This window comes from Heterostelium album (genome assembly GCF_000004825.1).
Source record: "Heterostelium album PN500 unplaced genomic scaffold PPL_scaffold3, whole genome shotgun sequence".
In the NCBI taxonomy this organism is placed as follows: Eukaryota; Evosea; class Eumycetozoa; order Acytosteliales; family Acytosteliaceae; genus Heterostelium; species Heterostelium album.
Window position 1 is genome coordinate 1,501,942 of NW_008805065.1, and position 23,111 is coordinate 1,525,052.

Below are 23,111 nucleotides of genomic sequence, written 5' to 3' on the forward strand. Positions count from 1 at the left end.
TCTTCCAAAATTAATGAGCAAAAAACAAAACAAAAGAGATATATATAATCTTTTCTGAATACATTTTGACCAGAAATATATTGATTTTTTAGAGATATATAAACATAATAAGAGAATTCAATTAATTAAAAAAGAATTAGTAGTGTATTTGTTTATATTGATTAGTTTACACCCTTTTTATTTCCTACCAAGTGGGAAATTCCTTGTTTGCAAACATTTTTTATAAAAAGTACGATCACTTTTTTTTATTTTGCAAATCATTTTTATTTTCTCTATCATTTTATTCAAATTAAAACCTATGATAACAGACTTAACAATGGATTTTTGTAAAGAACATTGGGAACAACCTTTTACATTTTATTGTTCAACTTGTAAAGAGTTAATTTGTAATGAATGTATTGTTTCACATCAATCACACACGTTCTGTACCATCAGTAAAATGAGAGTGGAAGAGGAAAACAATCGTTTCTATATGAAGAATATCGAATATCTTTGGAAACAATTGAAATGTACAGCAACTACAGTTGAAACACTCAGAAAAACAGAGTCAGAGATTGCAGAGTTCTACAAAGAACTTCATGATCTTCTCATTCAAGAGGAACATAAGATCAAGAAACAAGTTATCTCAGAGGTTGACAAAGCAGCTATGTTAATTCTGGATACTATTAAAGAGATACAAACAACAAAACATGTCATCGAATCAATGGGCCTGGAGATAAAGTTTGAAACCAGTCAAGAAAGTAACAACAACAATGATGATTCATCTTTCAGTGAGCAGGTGGAGCAAATGGTTACCGAAGAAAGTTCGTCTGACGAAATTGCTAATATTAAAGTTATCGAAGAAGATATCAATAAACTGATTGATACAATTGGTCAATGTTCAAATTTAAAATCATTTTTGAAAACTGAATCATTATTTCCAAAGTCAGTTGGAGAGAGTGACAAACCAATGGATCAGAAGCAATTAATTGAATGTATGGGATACATTGCACAACTCAAACCAACTATTTCAATTCAATTACCAATTGAATACGAAGTTAAGTTCTCTGAAGAAGCTAGAGATAGCATTGTTTCAAGTATTCCTCAATTAAACGATCTATATGACAAGAACAGAAAGTTTTTGATTATTCATAAGAGTGATGGATGGATTAAGTTGGATCTCTCAAACGAATCTATTGGCAAAGTTGGCACACCTACAATTGGTAGCTATTATTCATTATCAGTAAATGGACGTGATTCACTGATGGGTGCTAGCTCATTATACACGTTCCAAGATAATAATTGGAAGACACAGTCTTTAATTAAGTCAATTTCGAATATTATTAGTTCATGTCACGATTACGAGAATAACATTTTTTATATATTTTATTCAGAGCAGCTAAACTTCAAGTCTCCTTTGTATTACCATTTGTTGAAATGGAATATTAATGACAAGTCTTCAAATGTTTCAACACTAAAATTCACACCAAAAAGTAATACTCAACCTGTATTCGTTGACAATTCATTATATTTTTATGATATTTCAACCAAACAAATTCATCTTTTGGATCAAGAAAAATACACAGTAGATTTATATTATTCATTGGAGAAAGTGATTTCAAGAAAACTTCATGCAGCTGTCTATGATAATAATGGATCAATCTTTGTATCAACAAAGAAATCTATTTATAAGATATCAGTTATCGATAAAACATGCACCAAAATATCAAATCTTCCTTGTTTCATTGATAAAAAAACAACAATTAAAATGGTATGTGTTAATCAACCAAATAGTCATATCAAAGGGGATGTCATTTATATTCTCAACGTAGATCCAGAGGCAATTCATTGTTATCATATAGAGTCTGAATCATGGCATTTAATTAAATCTTCAATCAAAAATATTCGTTCAATTTCTGTATCTTTCTGAAAATAAAAAAAATTGTTTTTCGCACATTTGTAAAATTAGGAACCAGTGTTTCCCAATTTAATTCCTGATCAAAGGTTTTAAAACACACTTAAACAGATTGGTGATATTAATATTATTATTTATTTATTTTAAGAGAGTAAAGAATTTATATAAGAAAGGTCGGATGTTGAATCCATTGAATCTGCAGGACCAGAATCATGTTCACCATCAGACGTTGATGCTTGTTGCTTTTTTGATTTCTTTTCTTTCTTTTTCTTTTGTTGAGATGCCTTTCTCTTCTTTGATGGGTTTAATTGATGTTCAAGATTTCTCTCTTTGACCTGTGCCATCGTAAGGTGACTGAAATTGCAGTTGTTTGGATTTGAACATTGACCATTGTTGGCAAAAGAAAAACATACTTTGATATCGCTGTTGTTGGTCGATGCTTGATTCTTGATGATTGGTGCAGGTGGTTGAGGTGGAGCTGGTAGAGGAATTAATGTTACAGGTTGCACGTCGTGATTCACAATTGGTAGACCCTGATGTAATTGATGCAGATCATAGATGATATCATTTGGATTTTCAGTTTGATTGGTTTCAGTTTGTTGGTGAATATGTACAAAGTTTTCCAAACTCTTGTGAACCATCAAGAACCGATCACCACCCGACAGATTCTTGATATGCTTTAGAAGCTCCATCGTTATTTTCGAGCTCTTGGACGGGTTGAACTGACACTTGGGATGAAGAATATGAGTCATATCTTTTTTCTCCAGTGCCAATAGTTTACGATTCCAAACATTGACACGAGCGAAAATCAGATGTGCATCCGGTCGAATGTATGTGTATGACCACCACTTGGCTGTGTCACTCACCGAGGCATCTTCGAGACCACGTTCGGCTTGATATTCCAACTTTGTCTTGATACCAATATATCTGACCTTTAATTTCGATGATGGATCTGGTACCAAACCATGAATCTTACATCGAATGAGTAACTTCATCTCACCAAACCTCCAAACGTTGTACGTCAAATTTGTTGAAGTCAAGTGTTTTTGTTTCGTTGTATCTTCATCCGTTGAGAAATGAATGGGTGGATAATTTGATTGTTCTCCTCTTGTCAATCCAATAGACTCTACAGCCAAATTGAAATACTTTTCATTCTTTTCCTTTGGAGTAATCGATTTCTTTAATAAAGGTTTATCTAAAATATATACTTTTTTATTCTCTCCAGTTGCATTGACATAATCTAAAAATATATAAAATGATAACATTAGTATCTAATTATAATTCTAATAAACAAGATATTTATTACCTCTTGATGTAATAGGTATTTCCCAATCTTCTGAAAAAGGTGCAACATTATTTATAAGCTTAACAAACGAAGATGATGATAAAACTATATCTATATTATTCTTTTCGACTAAAGATTGAATGTTTGTATCTTTTGAGAGTGTAGGGATTGTCTAAAAAAGAAAAATAATGGTTAAAATAATTTGCTGAATAAATAATACATATTTGATATCCTTATACATACAGACTTTGTCCAAAAAGTAGATGAAATAGTTGGTTCATCCGGTGAAGGATAATAGTTTGAAAGTGGTACTTCTGAGTTTAGAGGTATCTTTTCGAAAACCGGACATTTTCCTAGTTGAAGAACTGTACCACGATGCATCAATATCGGATCGCTCGCATGTGGAATCATAGTTGATATATCTATTGATTGTATTAACTTGTAATATCGAGGTAGTGAATGTATCTGTACTACTTTTCTATTAAAGATTAACTATTTTAAATAAAAAATTAAATATAAGTAAATGGTTATAATTTGTTAATCACAATAATTGTTAACAAGATAAAACTTACATTCATTAATTTCTCAACTTCGTCATCTATACTATGATATAGATTTGGTCTCTTAACAATCGATTGATGTAAATGTGGAAATGCAGAGCTAGATGATAGTGGATTAACAGCTGGTTGATTTGGTGTTGGCTTTTGTATGGTTGGTGGAGGTTGATATTCAATAGCATTGTCGTTCTCACTCGATTTAGCAGCGATCTTTTGCAATGATTGAATCGATTTTGATGAAGAGATATCTAATGGATTTAATTTTGAATTTCTAATCGATGGTAGCTTTCGAATTGCAACTGTTGGTTTGACAACTGGTGATACTGTAGATGGAGAAAGAGATGCATGTTCATTATTTGTTGGTGTTGTTTGCTCTTGTTGTAATGGTTGTTGTTGCTGTTGTGGTTGTTGTTTCTTTGTTATAGATGGTGCTACACTAGGTGGAAGAGATGATGAATCAAGAAGAATCGCCGTTCTAGCAGCACTCTTTGATTTAGATTTTTGAACATCGCTTGGTTTAACCAATGCAAGACTAGGATTTTCAAATGAATTCGGTAGAGTTGCATCACTAGTTGACTTTTTACCATGATCTTCTTTCGTTTGATTCGTTTCATTTTGTTCACGTTGTTTCTTATCCAATGTAGTTGTTGCAGTCTTTTTAGGTGATTTTGTTTTTTTTGTTGTGGTATTGGTAGTCGCTGTTGCTGGTGTTGTTGTTGTAAATGTAGTTATCGAATTTAATGTTATTCTACTTGTTTCTGTTTCGTTATGATTGCTGTTACTATCGAGTGTATTATGATAATCATTATCTAGATAACTAGGTAGTTTCCTATTGAACAACTGCTCGAATGGTGTAAAGAAATACTCATTCCTAGAGAATGATTGGTTGAATTGCTCTTCATCTATCTTTAGTATATTCAAATTGAGATCGCTGCTCAATGTATATCTGGTTTGTTTTAAATAGATAATTTAAAGTAAAAAAAGTTAATATATAAAGTTATATTCTTATTTGCATTCTAAAATTGACATTTACCCATTGATTGATTTATAACATTCTTCTATAGATATTTTATTCATTACTTTAAAGATTTTACTAAATAAATAAAGAAAAAGAGTTTAAAATAATATTAATATTAATTTTTTAATTTTTCGAAAAATCGACCGATTCATGAAAACTCCAATGTCGAAGTTTTTTTAAAAGCCAACTTTTAGCGAATCAATGAGACTTCAAAATGAATGATTTGGATCTGGTCTCAAGATTTAAAAAAAAAAATCTAAAAATAAATAAATCCTATTATTATTATTATCATTTAATTTTTATTTTTATTTTTATTTATTTATTGAATGGTGGCACTGGAGAGAGGGTGATTGAATTGAGAGGCAGCCTTCAAGAAAAGATCATCGTTTTGAGTATATTTCTCGAGGATTGATTGTTGTTTCTTCTCATCTTCCTTGAGTTGTTCTTTTGTGGCGTTGACTTCAAAGATTTGTTCAAGCGATTCGTTGGCGAGACAGGTGATCTTTCCTTGAATTTCAGTCCAGAGGTCGGTTTGCATTGGCACCAAGAAGAAGTTGTAGAATTTCAAAAGTACATTCTTTGTGATACGCTTACGGATGGTGTCAAAGAGTTGTGTTGTCAAGAGCTCGACTGTAGACTTGGTGTCTTGGTGGTCGGTTCTGAGGAATGGCAACGATTGATCTGGGTGTTCGGTCAACTCCCAGTAGATGGTACGTGTCGAGTAGAACTCGTCCATACACTTCTCCTTGCAAACCTTGGCAGAGTGTTCAATGAACTTGTAGAACAAGTCCTTGACGTGGTGAGTAAAGTATGGATATTGGTCGATGTTCTCAATGTCAAATGCACGAATCGCTGTCGAGGTGACACGATTCTTCTTACGCGAGTCGATAACCTTGTCGGTGACATCGGCCAAACGCTTCATGATGTAGACGGCACGCTCGCAGAGTTGCTCAATGAGTGGCACCAATGCGTCTTGTGATTTCTGTTGAGCCAAATCACATGCTGCCCAGGCGTAGTTGGGGATGTTGTTGAGCTTGTTGATACCAGAGGCAGTGGCGACGTCGTCCAAGGTGACTTCAGTGATCTTGGTGTTGTCACAGACAGCCTTGAACTCTCCCATGAGACGCTCAAATTGTTGTCCACCGTAGAGCTTGCTGTTCCAATATGGGATACCCCATTCCTCGGCGTCAAACTTGATTGGACGGTTGTAGAGATCGACCCAGTCACCTCCGTCACCCTGTTGTTGCTTCTCCTCGTCAAGAGTCTGACCGTTGACCGATGGATTACCCTCGCTGGTACCTGCCAACAACTTCTCGGTGATCTGTAGGAATGTTACGGTGTAGTTGGATGCGACGGCACGCAACATGGTGGAGTCGAGCGATGCCGATTGCTTTTGGAGATCGGACAACGAAGACTCGGCCGATTGACGCTTGGAACGGAGGTGCTTGAGAATTCTTGGTACGGCATCTTGGTGGTATTTCCAGGTGATGTTGAGAATGTAACGACGGAATGGGTGGACACCGATGTTACGCTCGTAACGCTTGTCGTATTGGAGTTGCTCCAATGCGTTCATGTCACGCTTGTAAGCTTGAGTCAACTTCTCTTGGAAGTTGGCTGGCTCGGAGAAACGAGCACGAATCTTGTGGTTTGGAATGGTGACAAAGAACGACTTGATCTCTGACATGGTTCCGGCGAGGAAACGGTTGACGGAACGTGTGGAATTGAAGTCTTGGATGATGTTAAAGAATTTGGTAAAGACAAAGGTGGAACGACTCAACTCTGGGTCGACACGCTTGACAAAGGAGAGCATGGTCATGTTGGACCAGTCACCACAAGCTTCGACGGCAACGATCAAACGGTGAGTTGGACGGAGGATCGAGTTGACGATGGCGTCGATCTTGGCTTGATCGGCGGTACCCTCGGCAACCAAACCCGGAGTGTCAATCAAGGTGAGATTCAAAGTGTTCTTGGCTTCGATCATGATGTAGATTGGTTCTTCGGTGATGGCGGTATTACGACGGGTGATGGTGTCGTTCAATTGCTCGATTGGGATGACGACATCATGGTCAAACTCCTTGATGAATCCGTCTCTCTTGATAGTGATCTTTGGTGTCTCACACTCTGTGTTATTGACAAACTGCAAGTGGAGAGCTCTCTTTGAGCAACCCATTGCACCAACGATATTCAATGGACGACCAATGAACGATTCAATTAAACTGGATTTACCAGATCCTCTTGGTCCAACAAATACAATTTCTGGTTGTGGAATTGAAGTATTTAAACTAATATTAATGGATGATAAAAAAAGATTGTTAGGAACAATTATTAAAGAACAAAAAAAAATGTAACTTACTCTCTTGAGAAAGATTGTAATTTATCATAGGCACCATAGACTTCACCTGGGAAGAAAGTAAACATGTCTTGACCAACGTTGGATTTACCCATTTGTTCGAGTGATTGGATTTCAAACTCCTCATTGATCTCCTCGTTGGCAGAAGACTTTTTGCGTTCCTCTTCTTCCTTACGCTTTTGTTCGGCGGCAGCATCTTTTTCACGCTTGACACGCTCCTCTTCTTCTTTACGCTTTTGCTCCTCAGCCTTCTTACGTTTCTCCTCTTCTTCCTTCTTTAAACGATCGTCATCGGCAGTGAAGGTGGTGGCAATACCACTTGGATTAACAGTTGGAGTGTTGGCACCGTTTGGAGTGGTGCTGTTTGAGACGGCCACTGGTGTTGTGGTTTCTAATTTCTTCTCTAAATGAGCGAATTTACGATGATGGTTAGCATTTGAGATCATCATTTTTGAATTATTATTATTCTACTAATTAAAAAAAAAAAAAATTAAATTAGAAAAAAAATAGATTTTGAAAAATGTATAATAAAGAAATTATATATATAATAATATATAAATATTATAGATGATTATCAACAAATGACAATTGATAAAATAGTAACTAATTTGATAGTATTTGATTGTTTGGTTGATTGTTTGGTTGGTTGGTTTGATTGACTCCAAATCAATTTTACAACTTTTGGAAAATAAGTTTGTAAATATTAAAAATATGTTTTATAAAACAAGCTTAATGTTGATGGATATGGATTGTTTTATGATATTTGTATTGGAGTTGGATATCTCTATAAAAATTTTGTAATTTGTAAACTGTAATTTTAAATAATATCTAAATTATAGAGTTGGAATTGATTGTTTGATTGTTGTTTGTTTGATTGATTTAAAAAATCGATTTCCAGCTTGGCTATTTAAAGAAATTTTGTGTTTGTGGGGATGGTTTGGATAGATGGATATTTTGATTTGTCCTACTAATGAAGAATCATTCGTATACATGTGGTACTATTATTATATATATTTGGTATATAAATGATTAATATGTTTTTGATTTGATTTGTTGAGTTGAAATTTTGTGTGTAGTAATTAGATTGATTAATAATAATTTTAAATACTTATTATTATTATTGCTGTTGCTAATATTATTATTATTAATATTATTACTGAATTATTACTATCAACTTTATATTCATTTTTATAAAACAAAAATTATTATCCAATAAAACGTAATACTAAATCATATTAATATCGATTTCCTAAGTGATTGATTGATTGATTGATGGGTTGTGGATGAATGGACTAATCAAAACAAATAGAGTTGAGTGCCTATTTAATTATAGATGGACATTACCTTCATCAGAGGATTTCTTTTTCTTGTCATCTGACTTATCTTTCTTTTTGAATACAGACATCTTATTTTTGAGTGTATTTGAAATATCTATATAATTTAATTAAGTATATATATATAAAGTTAGTAAATAATCATCATTTATTTATTTTTTAATTGGATTGTCATTTTTGATTGAGTGTATAATTAATTTAGGTTTGTTTGTTTGGTGTGGTTGTGAGTGGTTTTTAATTAAATTGGGTGATATCCAAGGAAAACCATTATAAAAATATCGACAAAAATTTAAAGATGATTAATTTAAAAAAAAACAAAATGTGTGGGTGATTTGATTGATTAAAGAAATGGTAATAACAAAATAATGTTAATTAAAATGTTAGATGTTTGGAAATATTCGTTAATAATTAATAGGTAATGACATAATTTATGTGAATCATTCAATTATTATTACTAGTAATTAGATAACAACTAATCTAATTGATATCAATTACTAATATGCCACCTTTTTGAATGATTGGCATGAAAGAGAGATCTTTGAGTGACTATATAATTATTTAAATTTGATATTGATCATTGCTTATGTACATGACATTGTTTTTCTAGATTAGGTGATCGCAGTTGTTTCGTCTTTATCGTTTTTTTTCAGTATCGCAATGTGAATATTATTTATTGCTTCTTATTTTAATATTCTAACAAATTCGATATTGATATGATGAGCTGTATTGATTGTGGATGGTTGATTTCCTTTCTATCAAATTATTATTCTATTACTTTATTATTCCTTTCTTTCTTTTCTAATCCACAAATTCAATTCTAAAGTTATTGTACAATAGTAATAACAATATTAAAGACAACAATAATAAATTAAACTATATGAGTATTATATCCAATATATATATATATATATAATTATGTACTACTACAAATAGTAAAGTAAGTCCATTTAAATAGGTTACCATATAAACAGATAGATAGATAAATAGATAGATAGAATCTGTCAACTCAAATAAAAAAATTGAATTTAAATATACCATCCACTCATATCTTTAAGTTGAATTGATAATTCCAAAAAGAGATTGAATATATGGTAGGTCAATAGATAGAAAGATAGATTGATTAAATACTATCATTTGAATATCTAAATGATTGGTGAGTGGTGTGGGTTAATTAGTGGTGGTAGTGTGTTTGGCGCTAAGTGATGATATCTTTATTCAATTGATAAAAATGCCCCAAACCCTATACTCTACTCTACTCTATTATTATTATACTAACTAAATATAAAACTATTACTACTACTATTATTATAATATAAAAAGTTGTTTAAAAAAGTAAAGCAAAGCAAAATAAAATAAAATAAAAGTAGTTTAACTATTTTTGGTTTGATTGATTTGTTTTATGATTATGATTTTGATTTTTTTTTTTTTACCTCTTTTTTAAAATAAGAATTTAAATAAATATATATGAAAGTAGGTGTAATTTGATTGGATTGAATCAAATACTTAAATAAAATTAATATTATATATGATTTAAAAATACAACAAAGTAAGAGGAAAAATATTTAAAGAATGAATGATATTTTTTGGTACTGTCTCTCTTGAGATAAAATTAATTATGAAAACTTTTTTTTTAGATTTTTTAAAAATATTTTTATTTTGAATTTTTTTGATATTTTTCATATGGATTTGAATGGGTGGGTCACAAAAGATGGCGCCTCCAATTGGGTTTTGAAAAATGACTTTTTTAACAGTCAAATTTAAAATTCTATCGGCCAATCACGATAGCATAGTTTTGTGGGTGCTCATCAATCACAACCACAAGTAGTGACGACCAATCCAAATCTCTGATTGGGAATCAATTTAAACACGTTATGTTTTTTCATTGTAATCATTAATCACAAGATGTGAATTTGTTTTGTTTTGATCAAAATAAAATTGTTTGTGTTTTACAATATTTCATGAACTTCTAAAATTCAAATTTAAAAATTATCATTTTTTTTGGGTGTTGTTTTTAACCGCTAAAAAATTCTAAGTATTGAATGACTGATTGAATTGATTCAAAACTTTGAATAAAAAAATAACATTGATTTTTTTATTAAAATTTTAATAATTTAATTACAACAAAAACAAGACCTTTATTGTTTGAAATTGATTGTAAAACAATCAATTTGTTAATTAATTAAAATGTCTTTAAAAAGAAAATCAAATAACACAAATGATATAAGTTCGAGTTCTGCCGAAACTTTCGAAAGTAGTATATCGAATTTCAAAATAAGAAAAGAAGATTTTAAACTTGATTTTGATGATGAAATTGTAAGATCTTCAATAATAAATAATAATACATTTCCACAACCAATATTGCGTTAAAAATAAAATCGACTAAACTAATATTTCTATTATTTTTAGATGACACCTAAAAAGATATTGATTCAAGGATTTAATGGTGGAATCAGACAACAACAACAACAACAACAACAACAATCGTCATTTGGACACCTTTCCAATCAGGAGAACAGAAGGGTTGGTGCTACCACACCAAAGAGAAAATCTGTTAATAATCTTTTGTCAGAGTTTAGCAACAACTCTGCACCATTATCTCCACTCAATCTAGAGAATATCAATAATATAGCATCACCCACTTTTAAATCATCGTCGAGCTCTTCACTCTCGTCCTCTCCCTATGAGAAAAAGCTACAGGATGGATTCGCAGTGCCAGCACCTGTCAACCCAGCAATTACAAAGTTGAAACAAAAGGAATTGCTAGCATCATTATCACAGTTACAATCACCAAAAACCAAACCCGTAGTCATCTCTTCGCCAACCACAATTCCAACTACTACTACCCCAACAGCAACAGCAGTTAAAAACACAACAAATAGTTCAACTCCATCGAAATTAAAGACACCAATTAAATCTCTTAATACATTTGCAGTAAGTATTTATAATAGTATAAATTTAAATTATACTTATAGTTTAATCTATTCTTTTTTTTTTTTTTTTTTTTTTGGATTTTCTATAATAATACTACACCAGTCACCATCTCTTAAGAGATCTAATACTCCAACCAATGTTATTATACCTTTATCCAATATGACTGTTTCATCACCAAAAAAGTTACAGGTAGATGAGGAGTGCAACGATTCACCTTCACCACCCTCCAATGATCCCGTTACCGTACGAAAGTCACCGTCGCCAACAAGAACCAAGTCACCATCGAAAAAGACAAATATGATCAACAAGAGAATTAAGGATATCAAGCAATGCGAGACTACAATTAAATCCGATGTCCATCCATCCAAAGTTATTTCTGGCTCAAAGATGTTAACAAAGCATCAACAACAACCAAGTGCATCAACCAAACCAACAGCTAAAACAACAACAACAACAATTCCAAGAATGAAATCATCATTGTCAAACTCATCGATTGCGACACCAATCAAGTCAGTAAGCAGCGGCAGCAACAGCACCACCACTACACCAATCAAATCTATATCAACACCAATAACATCATTGACACCATTAAAACGTCAAAATGAAACAATAACAACACTTGTATCCTCCTCCTCCTCTATCGGCAACAAATCAGTATCTACGCCAATTGTTAAAAAGATTAAACCAACTATAACTACAACACCAACAACAATAACAACACCAGTATCATCCAAGTTCAAATCGGTTTCAATGGAGACTTCTGCTACTAAAAGACCAATGCCAACAACAACAACACCTGTATCTATTTCCAAGAGAGATCTAACATTGTCTTCAAGCAGAAAGCAATCAAAAAGACCGGTAGAGACGTCAGCCAACGATGACATCGATTTTGAATCTCGAATTGAATCAGCATTGATTGCAGCTGCACAAGGTACAATCATCTCTGGAAGTCTATTACTAAGCTCACCGGAGCGTGCTAAATTAGAACAACAACAATTGGAACAAAAGAGCAAATGGTCACCAATTAAGAGAAACAAACAAATATGAAGAGTAACTTACTCTTAACACTAATCAACCTATAAATTTGAGAATATTTAATTATATTACTCATTTTATCAAAAAAATTAACTTTTTTAAATAAATTATACATATTACTAATGATTGAGCTAGCTTATTATAAACTTGAACTTCTAATAATAAAAAAAAAAAAAAAGAAATTTCCTTTTCTTTTAAAGATATTTTTTAATTTCATTGTCCGATGCATTTCATTATTTTAGTTTTTTTTTTTTTGTTTATATAACTAGTCTTTTGATAGTAGATAGACAGATAATGAGTGAACAAAAGAATGTTGGATGTGGTCACCACGATCACAACGATGATGATATCAATTCAATATCAAAAGATTTAGATACAAAGATACATTTGACAGAGGATCAATGTAAATGTGAAACAAAAGAAGGTGAACCTGACGTAGATATGTTAGATCTTCAAAAATCAATTGATAGCAAAGTAAATAATAATAATAGTAATAGTAATAATGATACAAGTAATAAAAAGACAATAAAAGGTAGAGCAGAAGTAATTTGTTCAAAGTGTGGATGTTGTAAATTAGTACCACTCAAAATACCATTCTATGGACCTTATACTATTAGAGGACTTCAAAAGGGTGTAAAATATGAATACTGCACATGTGGTCTCACAAAGAATCAACCGTTCTGCGATAAATCACATGTTGGCACTGGCTTTAAACCAATACCTTTTACACTGGAGAAAGAGCAGACAATCTGGTTACTTTGTGGTTGCAGATACTCACAGAATCTGCCTTATTGCGATGCTGAACATTCCAAGTTACCTTTTAATCCAAAGGATCCACCATGTAGATGTGATAAAGCAAAAGAATTAGAATTTTAAATCATTCATTGATTAATAATAAATAAAATAAAATATAATCAATTGATTGTAATTGTATATTAACTCAATGAGGTAGTTCTTCTTTATTAGGATTTGCTTATTCAATCATTGTTTCAAAAAAAAAAAAAAAATCAATTACTTAGAAATAACGAATTTTTTCAAAATAGGTGTTGGCGTTGGCGCCATAAAAATAATAATGGTTTAATACTGTTTATTGAATCAATTAAATTTTATAAGTTATAAATTAAATATTTATATATAATATATATTAAAAATGTCAAGTCAACAGAAAATAAGTGATTATTTTTCGAAGAGAAAAAATACTGAAGATGAAACGACTGTAAAGGAGGAGAGTAAAGTCACAGAAAATGCCTCTGATGATGATAGCAATCATCCAGACGAAGATCAAAAGATAAAGAAGAGAAAAACCAACAATTCAAAGGTTTTAAAGAAAGAAAAAAAGATAAAAAGGAGAAGAGGAAGAAGAAGATAAAGTTGAAGAAAAAGATAAAGTTGAAGAAAAAGTAGAGATTAAAGCTAAAGAAGAAGTAGAAGAGGATAACGTATCTACTGAAGAAGAGAAAGAGAAAGAGAAAGAGAAAGAAGAAAAAGTTGAAGTTAAAAAACCAGCGAAATTAGTGCCATTAAAACCAGCAGGTGGAAAGAAACAAGCATCAATACCACAATTGAAAACATCAACTTCTTCCACTTCTTCATTGGAATCATCTGCACAATCACCTGATTCGAGTGACCCAAGAGACTTTAGCAATATTCTGGACTACCTCAAGGATGAAAGTTGGAAGAATGCTCTAAAGTCAGAGTTTGAAAAAACATACTTTAAAAAGATTATCAAGGAGCTCAATAGCACCGGTGCCAACACAAAGGAGCCAATCTACCCACCAAAGGACGAGATTTTCACTGCTCTCAACTGGACACCGTTAGACAAGGTAAAAGTTGTCATTGTCGGACAAGATCCATACCATGGACCTGGACAAGCTCATGGACTTGCCTTCAGTGTCAAGAAAGGTGTCAAACCACCACCCAGTCTTGTCAATATCTACAAGGAGCTAACCACCGATATCGAAGGATTCAAAACACCGAACCACGGATTCCTTGAGAAGTGGGCCAAACAAGGTGTTCTGATGCTCAACGATACGCTCACTGTGACACAGGCCAAGCCAAACTCGCATCAGCCATTCGGATGGTCGGCTTTTACCGACGCAATCATGAAGGTCATCAACGAGCAATGCGAAAACGTAGTGTTTATATTCTGGGGAGCGTTCGCCAAGAAGAAAGGAAAGGAAATCTCCAGAAAGAAACACCATGTCATCGAAAGTGGACATCCATCACCGCTGTCCGTCAGGACATTCATGGGAACCAAACCATTTTCGAAAACCAACGATTATCTCAAATCAATTGGCCAAGAGGAAATCGACTGGACATTGCAATGAATAAGATGAACAAAAATAGGTTTTTTTGTTTTGTAATTTACAATTTTAAATATATTTGTTTTTATTATAATCATAGGTTTTCCATTTTTTTTGTTTAAAATACAAATCCATTTCTCTACAACTTATTATTATTATTATTTGTTTGTTTTTATAATTATTATTATTATTACTATTATTATTATTACTAGATAAATGGATTCAAAATAAATAAGGTTGTTTTTTTTTTTCTTTTATGACTTTAGTTAATTATTATTGTTATTGTTATTATTATTATTTAAGTTCAGTTGAAGAAGGAGGTTCTTCATCGATTGAACACTGTGAATTAAATGAAGAGTTTAGCGATGCCGGTGAGGTGTTGTTTGGACTGGCATCGAGAGCATCCGATGATGAATGGTGATTCATCATTTCGGTTAGTTGAACTGAAATCTCCTCGAAACATGTTTTGCAAATTCTAGCTTTCTTTCCTGGTAGGTATTGTGAGAGATCTGTAACTGGACAACAATCATTACAATAAATCTTTCCACATTTTCTACAATGATGCTAATAATTAAAAAAGAAAATTATTGTTAGTATCAAATATATATTTAAATGGTTTAAAGTTTGTCTTTGTTTAAATTTACTTACTCTTCTTCTTGTCATAGTAAAACTTGAAGAACAATGCATACATGCTTTAACCATTTGATCTTTCAACCAAATTGGTTTGGTACGTATTTCATTTTCATTTTCTTCGGTTGGGATTGAATTCTCGAGTTCCTTGAGAATCTCACTCGGTGACATTGATCCACGCTTCTCAAAGATTGACGATCGTTGTGCTTCACAATCTGGATTCTGTTGGACCAGATTAGTGATGACCTCATTCAACATCTTCATCCAACTCTGTTTATCTGCCTCCGATGGTGCACATAAAAAGTATGTTTTATTTGGTGAAATGATTTGGAATAAACAATTAAATCCTTAGTTTAATAAATAGTTGATTGAAAAACATTAGTAAGTTAACACAGTTATTCAATGGAAATCATATTAGATTATTACATACTTGGAGTATCAGGTAAATCTTTAACCCAACATTGTAATAGTGGAAAAGAATGTTTGAAACGATAGAGATTCTTCTTTTCCTTTTGGGCATAGATAAGCAGATCGTTAAAGAGGAAAAAGTGACGGGTGTTGACTACACGATCCGATATCTTTTTGAGATCACCCTCTTTGAAGAAAACACGTGTTGGCTTTACAATATCTTCGTCCATTCCTACCAGACTGTTCTGAATGTCCAATACTCTGTGCTTGATCTGGAATTGCAGTAGACGTTCGTCCAACTCAGAAGCAACCGAGCCAATCATTGTCAATGCCTCCTTGAGATCAACGTAATCGACATGATTCTCTGGTGACTTGGCCAAGAGATTCTCCAACAACAACTTGTATCTTGGGATTCTTTGAATTGGCATAATTAAATAACTTGATAAATTCAATCCTTTTGATGCTGGTTTTAATAAACATTTCTAAAAAAATAATAAAATAAAACAAATAACCAATTAGAATGATGTGATTGTTTTTGCTTCTAAAAATCAAATCTCTTAAGATCTATTTTGGCAACATACTGAAAGGAAAGATGAAAAACTTGGATTCGATTTGGTTAAACTACTTAGTAATAATATTGAAGAGTTGTATGAATTTGAATATACTGTATAAGCTCTTAAAAATGGTGCCTAATAACATAAAAACAACAAAAATTAATAATAAACTTTTTTGTCATAACTAATTTTAATACTTTACCATCTTTAAAAATACGTCACCAATCTTTTGAGTGTCAGACCACTTATCGATTCTTGATTCAAAATCAGTTAAAAAATGTCTTGTGAATATTAAATATAGTATCAATATTCATAAAGATACTATTGATCTCATCGACTGAAAGTATTTTGTCTTTTGAATTTGATTTATCTCTTAGAGGTAAAACGAATATCTAAATAGAATAGAAACAAGTATTAATAAACATAAATTTCATAACTTTACGATCAATAACTCATTATTAACTTACAGTTATAATTCTATTTAAATTATTTATATATTTCTTCTCTGTCGATAGAATCTCTTGAGCAAGATAGTTTCTTTGAGTCATGTCTGCTGCACTTCCTGTTTTTGCTGATGCTGTTGTTGTTGTTGTAGATGAGCTTGATGCATTGGCAGTTGAAGTGGTGGTGGTAGTAGTAGTTGTTGTTTTGTTATTATTATTATTATTTTTGGAAGATAGGGCTGGTGATGATGGTGAAGATGTAACTGGTGATCCTGTTGTTGGTGTGTTGGTTGCAGATGAATTGGCGCTATTATTGTTGTTTGGTTTGTTGTTTGTTGTTGGTGTGGAAGTTGTTGATCTTGGTGTTGTTGGAGTGGTCGATGACGACGACGACGATGAAATGGTTTCATCATCCTCTTCATCGCTGCTGTTGTCTTCTTCCTTCTCTATGATCACCGTTTTGAGGAATTTCTTTGCATTGATCGTCGATGTTGGTGTCATGGCCACCGGTTTAGGCAGTACACCACCTCGTTTCGGTATCGATATACTGTTGCTCTGGTTCGAACCAGGTGTTTGGTTGAAGCTGGCGTCTCTCGGTGGCAGTGCAGGTTTTTTGGCGATGGGACGCGTCAATCCTTCCGACGACAGTGGAATCGGTGGAGTCTGAGAGCGTGGTGAATTGTTGTTGCTATAGGTGGGAAGTGTTGGTGTCGACGAAGTAAGATTATTGGTACTGGCCGAGTGTTGTAGTGTCTTTTTGTAGGTGGGTGTCGATGGTGGTGTTGCTGGTGCTGCTGGTTTTTTGAAAAAATTATTGTTTTGTATGGGTGACGGTGAAGGTGATGAGGTGTGCGCTGAGGAGGAATGTGGAAGTGTGCCGTAGGAAGACGATAGATTTACACTGGGAATCTTTTTAAAAGTATGATTTCCACTGGAACTGAGTGGTGGTGTATTTACTGGTGATGATTTGCCAAATTGTGATACTGGTAATGGTGATGTTGTGCCGCTGCTGCTGTTGCTGTTCAATTTTGGCGATGCTTGTCCAACGTCATCACTGTTACTCGATAGATAGGTTGGTTTGGCGGATTGCGGTGGAGGTGGAGGTGGTGTAGATCCAACCCTATTACTATTTATACCTTGACTATTATTATTTGATTGACTATTATTATTATTTTGTTGTTGATTAGGAGTTGATGATGATGAATGAAGGTTGTTAGGTGGTGCACCGGCAGCAGTTGTGCTTGAAGATGACATTTTTCTAAGTTGTGATGCAACTGATGATGCCGATAATCTTGTCATACTTCCAGTGGGCGTGGGTGGTGGTGGTGTTGATGGTGGAGGTGTTGAGGTAGTGGTGGGTGTTGTCATTGTTTTTTTCACGCCATTTGATTGATTATTTTTATTCATATTTGTGTTATTGTGAAATTTCAATGTTTGTGACAGATATCTTTTTAGTTTCCTCTTTCTTTGACGCAAAGTATATTGTTTTGGTTGTTTTTGGTTAAAGTTGGTTTAGTTTTTGGTTATTTGGCTGGCTGTAGATGGTTATCTTAAAATATCTATATTTTCACAGCAATGTAATTGATTGACTGATTGATTGATGGAATGTTATTGTTATTATTGTTTCTTCTTCAATTTTGTTGTTTGGTTGGCTGTCATAGCAAACATTATATTATTTAGAGTTTAATGTTTTTTTGTCTGGGCTGTTGTTGTTTATTGGTTTTGGCTTTTTTTAATTTTGATTTTGTACTCTCCAAACTTTACAATGAATTAATTATTATTCTGAAGAATATTAAATGTTATTGCTATTACAATCGGGTGTTGCTTCTATTTGCAAAGTTATAATAAGGGGGGACCAAATAGAGATGATGGGTAAAAAAAACACAAAAAAATCAAAATCAAAAAACTCTTTTCTTTCTTTCTGTGTGTGTTGGATATGATAATAAATAAAATACAAAAAAAAACAATTTGTTTTTTTTAAAAAAAAATCTTATAACTTTTTTTTTTTTTTTAAATTAAACTAATATAAAGGTTGTGTGGTGGGTTGTTATTGTTTTAAAAACAAATAAATAGATAAATAAATAGATAGATAGATAGAGATATATGTTATATACAGATTATTTAATATGTCAAATTTGTTTAATTGACTTGCTAGATCAATCAAACAAAATTAAATAAATAGTGCAAAGAAGAATATAATTAAAAAAACAAAAAGAAAAAAAAACACAAGGAGCACTAAATATTATAAAACTTTTATTTTTAATTGAAAATGATGTTGTATTGGTGTAATAATGGTGAATTGATGAACGTGGTAATAAGACTTCTAACCAACAAACTAAATAATTATAATATTGGATAACACAAAAAAACCAAAAAAAAAGTGAAAATATTTTGTTGACATTGATTTTTCAAAAAAAAAAAAAAAAAAAAAAAGTTTTAAAAATAAAATTGGTTTTCAAAAAAAAAGTCGATTTGATAAGATCAGCAGTTGGTTTGCTGGGGTGTTTCGACTTTATCATACCGCAAACACCGTAAATCAATTTATAGATAATTATTTATATCTTACGATCAAAAATATATTATTAAGACTAAATTAAATATCCTTTTTCAATTATTATTATTATTATTTGTAAATATTTTGGGTTTTGTTTATATTTTAGTTTCATATAAAGAAATATACCAATAGATTTATTATTATTATTGTTGTTTTTATTATGATAATTTGATTTTAAATTTGTTTAGTTTATGTACAGGTTATAGAGTGTTTTGGTGGTTTTAATTGTATGGTTTTGGTTGATTGTTTTTAGTATTTTTGTTTTTTATATTCATAAGTATCAAGGAATCTACTTTGAAGATAATCACCGGCACTGATAGGTTTGTATTTTGGTGGTGATGAATCTGAGCAACATGAAGGAATGCATTCAACAATGGTATCGGTGTGAGGTTCACCAAAGAATGGAATCGAATAGCGATGAACACCTTTTGGTGGTCTAAGGACACGGTGTGCTGTCGATCGGTAGATATCGTTGGTCCATCGTTGAAGCATATCACCGATGTTCACAACGTATGAATCTTTAACAAACGGTACATCTATCCACTCGTCACTCATCGTCTTTACTTGTAGTCCACCAACATCGTCCTGTTGTAGTATCGTTAGAATACCGTAGTCGGTGTGTTCACCACCACCGAGCACAATCTCTCCAGTGTTTGGTAAGTCAAGATTCGCAGTGTAGTGCATTAGTCGCATCGCTGCCAACGGGTAGTCGTAGTGACGCGCAAAGTATTCACGATCCAAATTCAAAGCCGATGCAATTGCACGAAGTAGCATGCATATTATATTCTTCATATCGAGATAGTGCTCGTCGATAAGATCGATCGTAGCTTGATCGAATGCACTCGGTCTTGGATTGGGTCCATAGAGTTTGTGTAGATACAATGGATTGTCAGGTGACATTTTCATACCGAATTCAAGTGTTTCCTTCTCGTCGTGTGGTGATAACGGGTTGAGTTGTTCCAACTGGAAACCTCCATAGCCTCTGTGAAACTGATTCTTTGTCATATCGACCTCCAACTTTTTCTCCATCGGCAAACCAAAGAAAAATCTACTGATTTCCATCATCTTTTCGAATCTTTCACTTGGGATTTGGTGTCCAACGATATAAAAGAATCCGATTCCTCTGCTTACTTCGTCAATCTCCTTTGCCACCTTATTCCATTTCGAAACATCATCACTCCACAATCCACTTATATCAATTATTGGTAAACTTTTTAATTGTTCCATATTATTAATTCTCAATTAAATTTAACAATTTAACAATATTAATTAAACCAACATGTTGATAATAATGATAATGTACATTATCATACTTTTTCTCTTCTTTAAATTTTAACAAATTTTTTTTGATTTAAAATGGGGGTGAAATATGTTATTGGGCAATCACACACATAACACACAGATGATCTTATTTTAAATTTCTTTTTATTAATTTAATTTTTTAACTCTTAGGTTTAAAGCCTTTGTCCTCATTAAATGAAACCATTGATAATATTAAATCAAGATATAGATAATTGTTTTTTTATTTATTTAAACACATAGTGATGGAACCAATTGAATATAGATTTGAAATAAGAACTTCAAAAAAAGAGGATATGGAAAGAGTGTTTGAACTTGTCAAAGAATTGGCAGATTTTCAAAATATGTTAGAAAAGGTAATCATTTTATTAAAGAAAAAAAATAAAATAAAATGATTTATAAAATTATAATTATAATTAATCCCAAAAAATAAATAAATAATAGTTTACAGGTTCAAAAGAAGATTTAGAGAAATGGACATTTGGTGAGCATAAATTATTATATATATATTGTGGATGGCTATGTCCAGTTAGTGAAGATTGTTATATACCACCAAAGATGATTGGATATACTATCCATTTCTTGAATTACTCAACTTTCAAACATATACCCGGAATCTACTTGGAAGATATATATGTACAACCAGAGTATAGAGGTAAAGGCTATGGAAAAGCATTGCTTCTGAATCTCTGTAAGATCGCAAAAGACAACGAATTTGATATTGTTGAATGGCAGGTTCTAGATTCCAACAAGTCATCTATAGATTTCTACGAATCAATGGGTGCCAAACCAATAAGAGAATGGGTTCAATATCGTTTATCAGGTGAAAATACAAAACATTGTGCAATGGAATTTGATAGTTTAAATTTGGTAATAAATAAAAAGTAGAGTGTATAAAGTTGTAAAAAAGAATAAAGTAAAAAAAAAAATAGAATAGAATATAGTTTATTGTTTATGAAACAAAAGGTGAGATTGTTATTGACAACTTGAATAGTCATAACAGTTGTTGTTGTTGTAATTAAAGTTGGAAGCCTGTCCTCTGAAAATTGATAAAAATATGACTGGCGAAATTAATAAGATCAAAATGAAAACAACAAATAGAGCAACGACCAAGAAAAACAAAACAACACTGATAATTGCAAATATTCTCGCGGTTGGATTCTTTGAGCGAATGTATGCAAAGTTGCCAGCCCATACCAAGCAGACAAACATTCCAATGATAAAAATCGCGATAGCCGGTATTATATCATTATCACCGTTGGATGGAGAATTTACAGTAGTAGTTGTTGTTGTATAAATAACCTGTGGTTGTTGTTGTTGAGGAGGAGGTGCTTGAAGATAAACTAAGAAAACACAAATGACATAAATTAATATTTATTCAATGCATTGAATAAGCAGAAATCAAGAAGATAATAATACATTACCTGGTGAATATCCATTTGAATTTACATTAAAGTTTTGTGGTGGTGGGGCATAATATGTTTGTTGAACGTATTGTTGATTTTCGTATTGTTGTTGATTTTCGTATTGCTGTTGATTTTCGTATTGCTGTTGATTTTCGTATTGTTGTAGATTCTGTTGTTGATCATACAACCGATCATATCTGTGATCTTTTGATTGCAATTCTATAGTGTGAGTGTAGGTGTGGTTTTCATCATCACTTTCCAGCAATTTTTTAGCAACCATATAAGTGAGCATCTTTATAACAATGATCCATCCATGGACATATTAAAAATATTTATGAAGGAAATTTATGTAAAAATTGTAAAATATATTTTTTTCTCATAAACAATTCCCTCATACAAAAAAATTTTAAATTAATTTTAATTGTTTTTAAAAGAGATTATAATTAATATGCATATGAATACAAAGTTTAGCTTATCTTTGGAAGAGAATGTCAACACAAAGCATCGATTGATTATGTGCTCTTTCAGATTTATCGTTATGAAAGATTGGTTCGCATTTGTTGTCTTCTATCGAATAGATGTATTTTTTCTGGATTGAATAGATGTAACCCTCATCATCATTAGGTTGATGGTACACCAAATTATGGTCTGTGATAGCAATGTTAGGTCTACCCAATCTACTGATCCAAAAGGTTTCAATGTTTGCTAAATGATGATTAATTGAACTCAATGATTTCATAACATTTGTTTTATATTCTATTTGTTGTTCTGCTAGCTCTTTGTTGTTTATGATAGACTTCTTTAGTCTTCGTTCTTCGACAACAAGAAATTCATGTAGCTCTCTGAATCTATTTGATATTTCATCTTCAGTTTGTTGAAGCTGTTCATATTCCTTGACTGATGACTCTAAAGAATCGAATGTTGATTTAATAGTTGACTGGAGATCAAGATAAGATGGTATACTTTTATTATTATTATTCGATTTAATATTATCTATATTTGCAAATGAATGACCTTTATGCTGTGGTGGACATTCGGAACACATAAACATATTGCAATCAAAGCAAATGAGTTCGAGTATTCTATTATGATATGAACAGCCGCTCATTT

General features: G+C 32.2%; 13 protein-coding genes across 13 annotated transcripts; 5 read left to right on the plus strand and 8 right to left on the minus strand.

Annotated features, from left to right (window-relative positions):
* Window positions 1–316: 316 nt before the first annotated feature.
* On the plus strand, window positions 317–1,909 carry PPL_03169 (B-box zinc finger protein; the record flags this gene model as incomplete). The annotated part of the gene is made up of 1 exon (XM_020574141.1): window positions 317–1,909. One exon carries the CDS (start codon window positions 317–319, stop codon window positions 1,907–1,909), a length of 1,593 nt encoding a protein of 530 aa, XP_020436213.1.
* Window positions 1,910–2,037: 128 nt separating this feature from the next.
* Window positions 2,038–4,813, minus strand: PPL_03170 (uncharacterized protein; the record flags this gene model as incomplete). The annotated part of the gene is made up of 5 exons (XM_020574142.1): window positions 2,038–3,134; window positions 3,201–3,351; window positions 3,423–3,671; window positions 3,752–4,682; window positions 4,770–4,813. 5 exons carry the CDS (start codon window positions 4,811–4,813, stop codon window positions 2,038–2,040), a joined length of 2,472 nt encoding a protein of 823 aa, XP_020436214.1.
* Window positions 4,814–5,073: 260 nt separating this feature from the next.
* Window positions 5,074–8,290, minus strand: dlpA (dynamin family protein; the record flags this gene model as incomplete). The annotated part of the gene is made up of 3 exons (XM_020574143.1): window positions 5,074–7,036; window positions 7,108–7,571; window positions 8,273–8,290. The coding sequence occupies 3 exons, from the start codon at window positions 8,288–8,290 to the stop codon at window positions 5,074–5,076; spliced, it is 2,445 nt and encodes an 814-aa protein (XP_020436215.1).
* A 141-nt stretch (window positions 8,291–8,431) lies between these two features.
* PPL_03172 (uncharacterized protein) lies at window positions 8,432–9,034 on the minus strand (the record flags this gene model as incomplete). The annotated part of the gene is made up of 3 exons (XM_020574144.1): window positions 8,432–8,535; window positions 8,934–8,984; window positions 9,028–9,034. The coding sequence occupies 3 exons, from the start codon at window positions 9,032–9,034 to the stop codon at window positions 8,432–8,434; spliced, it is 162 nt and encodes a 53-aa protein (XP_020436216.1).
* Window positions 9,035–10,622: 1,588 nt separating this feature from the next.
* Window positions 10,623–12,416, plus strand: PPL_03173 (uncharacterized protein; the record flags this gene model as incomplete). Its single annotated transcript, XM_020574145.1, has 3 exons — window positions 10,623–10,751; window positions 10,845–11,369; window positions 11,472–12,416. The coding sequence occupies 3 exons, from the start codon at window positions 10,623–10,625 to the stop codon at window positions 12,414–12,416; spliced, it is 1,599 nt and encodes a 532-aa protein (XP_020436217.1).
* Window positions 12,417–12,698: 282 nt separating this feature from the next.
* On the plus strand, window positions 12,699–13,280 carry PPL_03174 (CDGSH iron-sulfur domain-containing protein; the record flags this gene model as incomplete). Its single annotated transcript, XM_020574146.1, has 1 exon — window positions 12,699–13,280. One exon carries the CDS (start codon window positions 12,699–12,701, stop codon window positions 13,278–13,280), a length of 582 nt encoding a protein of 193 aa, XP_020436218.1.
* A 274-nt stretch (window positions 13,281–13,554) lies between these two features.
* uglA (uracil-DNA glycosylase) lies at window positions 13,555–14,731 on the plus strand (the record flags this gene model as incomplete). The annotated part of the gene is made up of 2 exons (XM_020574147.1): window positions 13,555–13,722; window positions 13,760–14,731. 2 exons carry the CDS (start codon window positions 13,555–13,557, stop codon window positions 14,729–14,731), a joined length of 1,140 nt encoding a protein of 379 aa, XP_020436219.1.
* Window positions 14,732–15,001: 270 nt separating this feature from the next.
* PPL_03176 (pleckstrin domain-containing protein) lies at window positions 15,002–16,504 on the minus strand (the record flags this gene model as incomplete). The annotated part of the gene is made up of 5 exons (XM_020574148.1): window positions 15,002–15,271; window positions 15,356–15,684; window positions 15,768–16,227; window positions 16,327–16,434; window positions 16,502–16,504. 5 exons carry the CDS (start codon window positions 16,502–16,504, stop codon window positions 15,002–15,004), a joined length of 1,170 nt encoding a protein of 389 aa, XP_020436220.1.
* A 61-nt stretch (window positions 16,505–16,565) lies between these two features.
* Window positions 16,566–18,110, minus strand: PPL_03177 (pleckstrin domain-containing protein; the record flags this gene model as incomplete). Its single annotated transcript, XM_020574149.1, has 2 exons — window positions 16,566–16,691; window positions 16,767–18,110. 2 exons carry the CDS (start codon window positions 18,108–18,110, stop codon window positions 16,566–16,568), a joined length of 1,470 nt encoding a protein of 489 aa, XP_020436221.1.
* Window positions 18,111–19,545: 1,435 nt separating this feature from the next.
* PPL_03178 (isopenicillin N synthase family dioxygenase) lies at window positions 19,546–20,523 on the minus strand (the record flags this gene model as incomplete). The annotated part of the gene is made up of 1 exon (XM_020574150.1): window positions 19,546–20,523. The coding sequence occupies one exon, from the start codon at window positions 20,521–20,523 to the stop codon at window positions 19,546–19,548; it is 978 nt and encodes a 325-aa protein (XP_020436222.1).
* Window positions 20,524–20,840: 317 nt separating this feature from the next.
* On the plus strand, window positions 20,841–21,483 carry PPL_03179 (N-acetyltransferase family protein; the record flags this gene model as incomplete). The annotated part of the gene is made up of 2 exons (XM_020574151.1): window positions 20,841–20,951; window positions 21,040–21,483. 2 exons carry the CDS (start codon window positions 20,841–20,843, stop codon window positions 21,481–21,483), a joined length of 555 nt encoding a protein of 184 aa, XP_020436223.1.
* An 87-nt stretch (window positions 21,484–21,570) lies between these two features.
* Window positions 21,571–22,293, minus strand: PPL_03180 (uncharacterized protein; the record flags this gene model as incomplete). Its single annotated transcript, XM_020574152.1, has 3 exons — window positions 21,571–21,634; window positions 21,806–21,938; window positions 22,020–22,293. The coding sequence occupies 3 exons, from the start codon at window positions 22,291–22,293 to the stop codon at window positions 21,571–21,573; spliced, it is 471 nt and encodes a 156-aa protein (XP_020436224.1).
* Window positions 22,294–22,473: 180 nt separating this feature from the next.
* Window positions 22,474–23,109, minus strand: PPL_03181 (uncharacterized protein; the record flags this gene model as incomplete). Its single annotated transcript, XM_020574153.1, has 1 exon — window positions 22,474–23,109. One exon carries the CDS (start codon window positions 23,107–23,109, stop codon window positions 22,474–22,476), a length of 636 nt encoding a protein of 211 aa, XP_020436225.1.
* Between the last annotated feature and the right edge of the window lie 2 nt (window positions 23,110–23,111).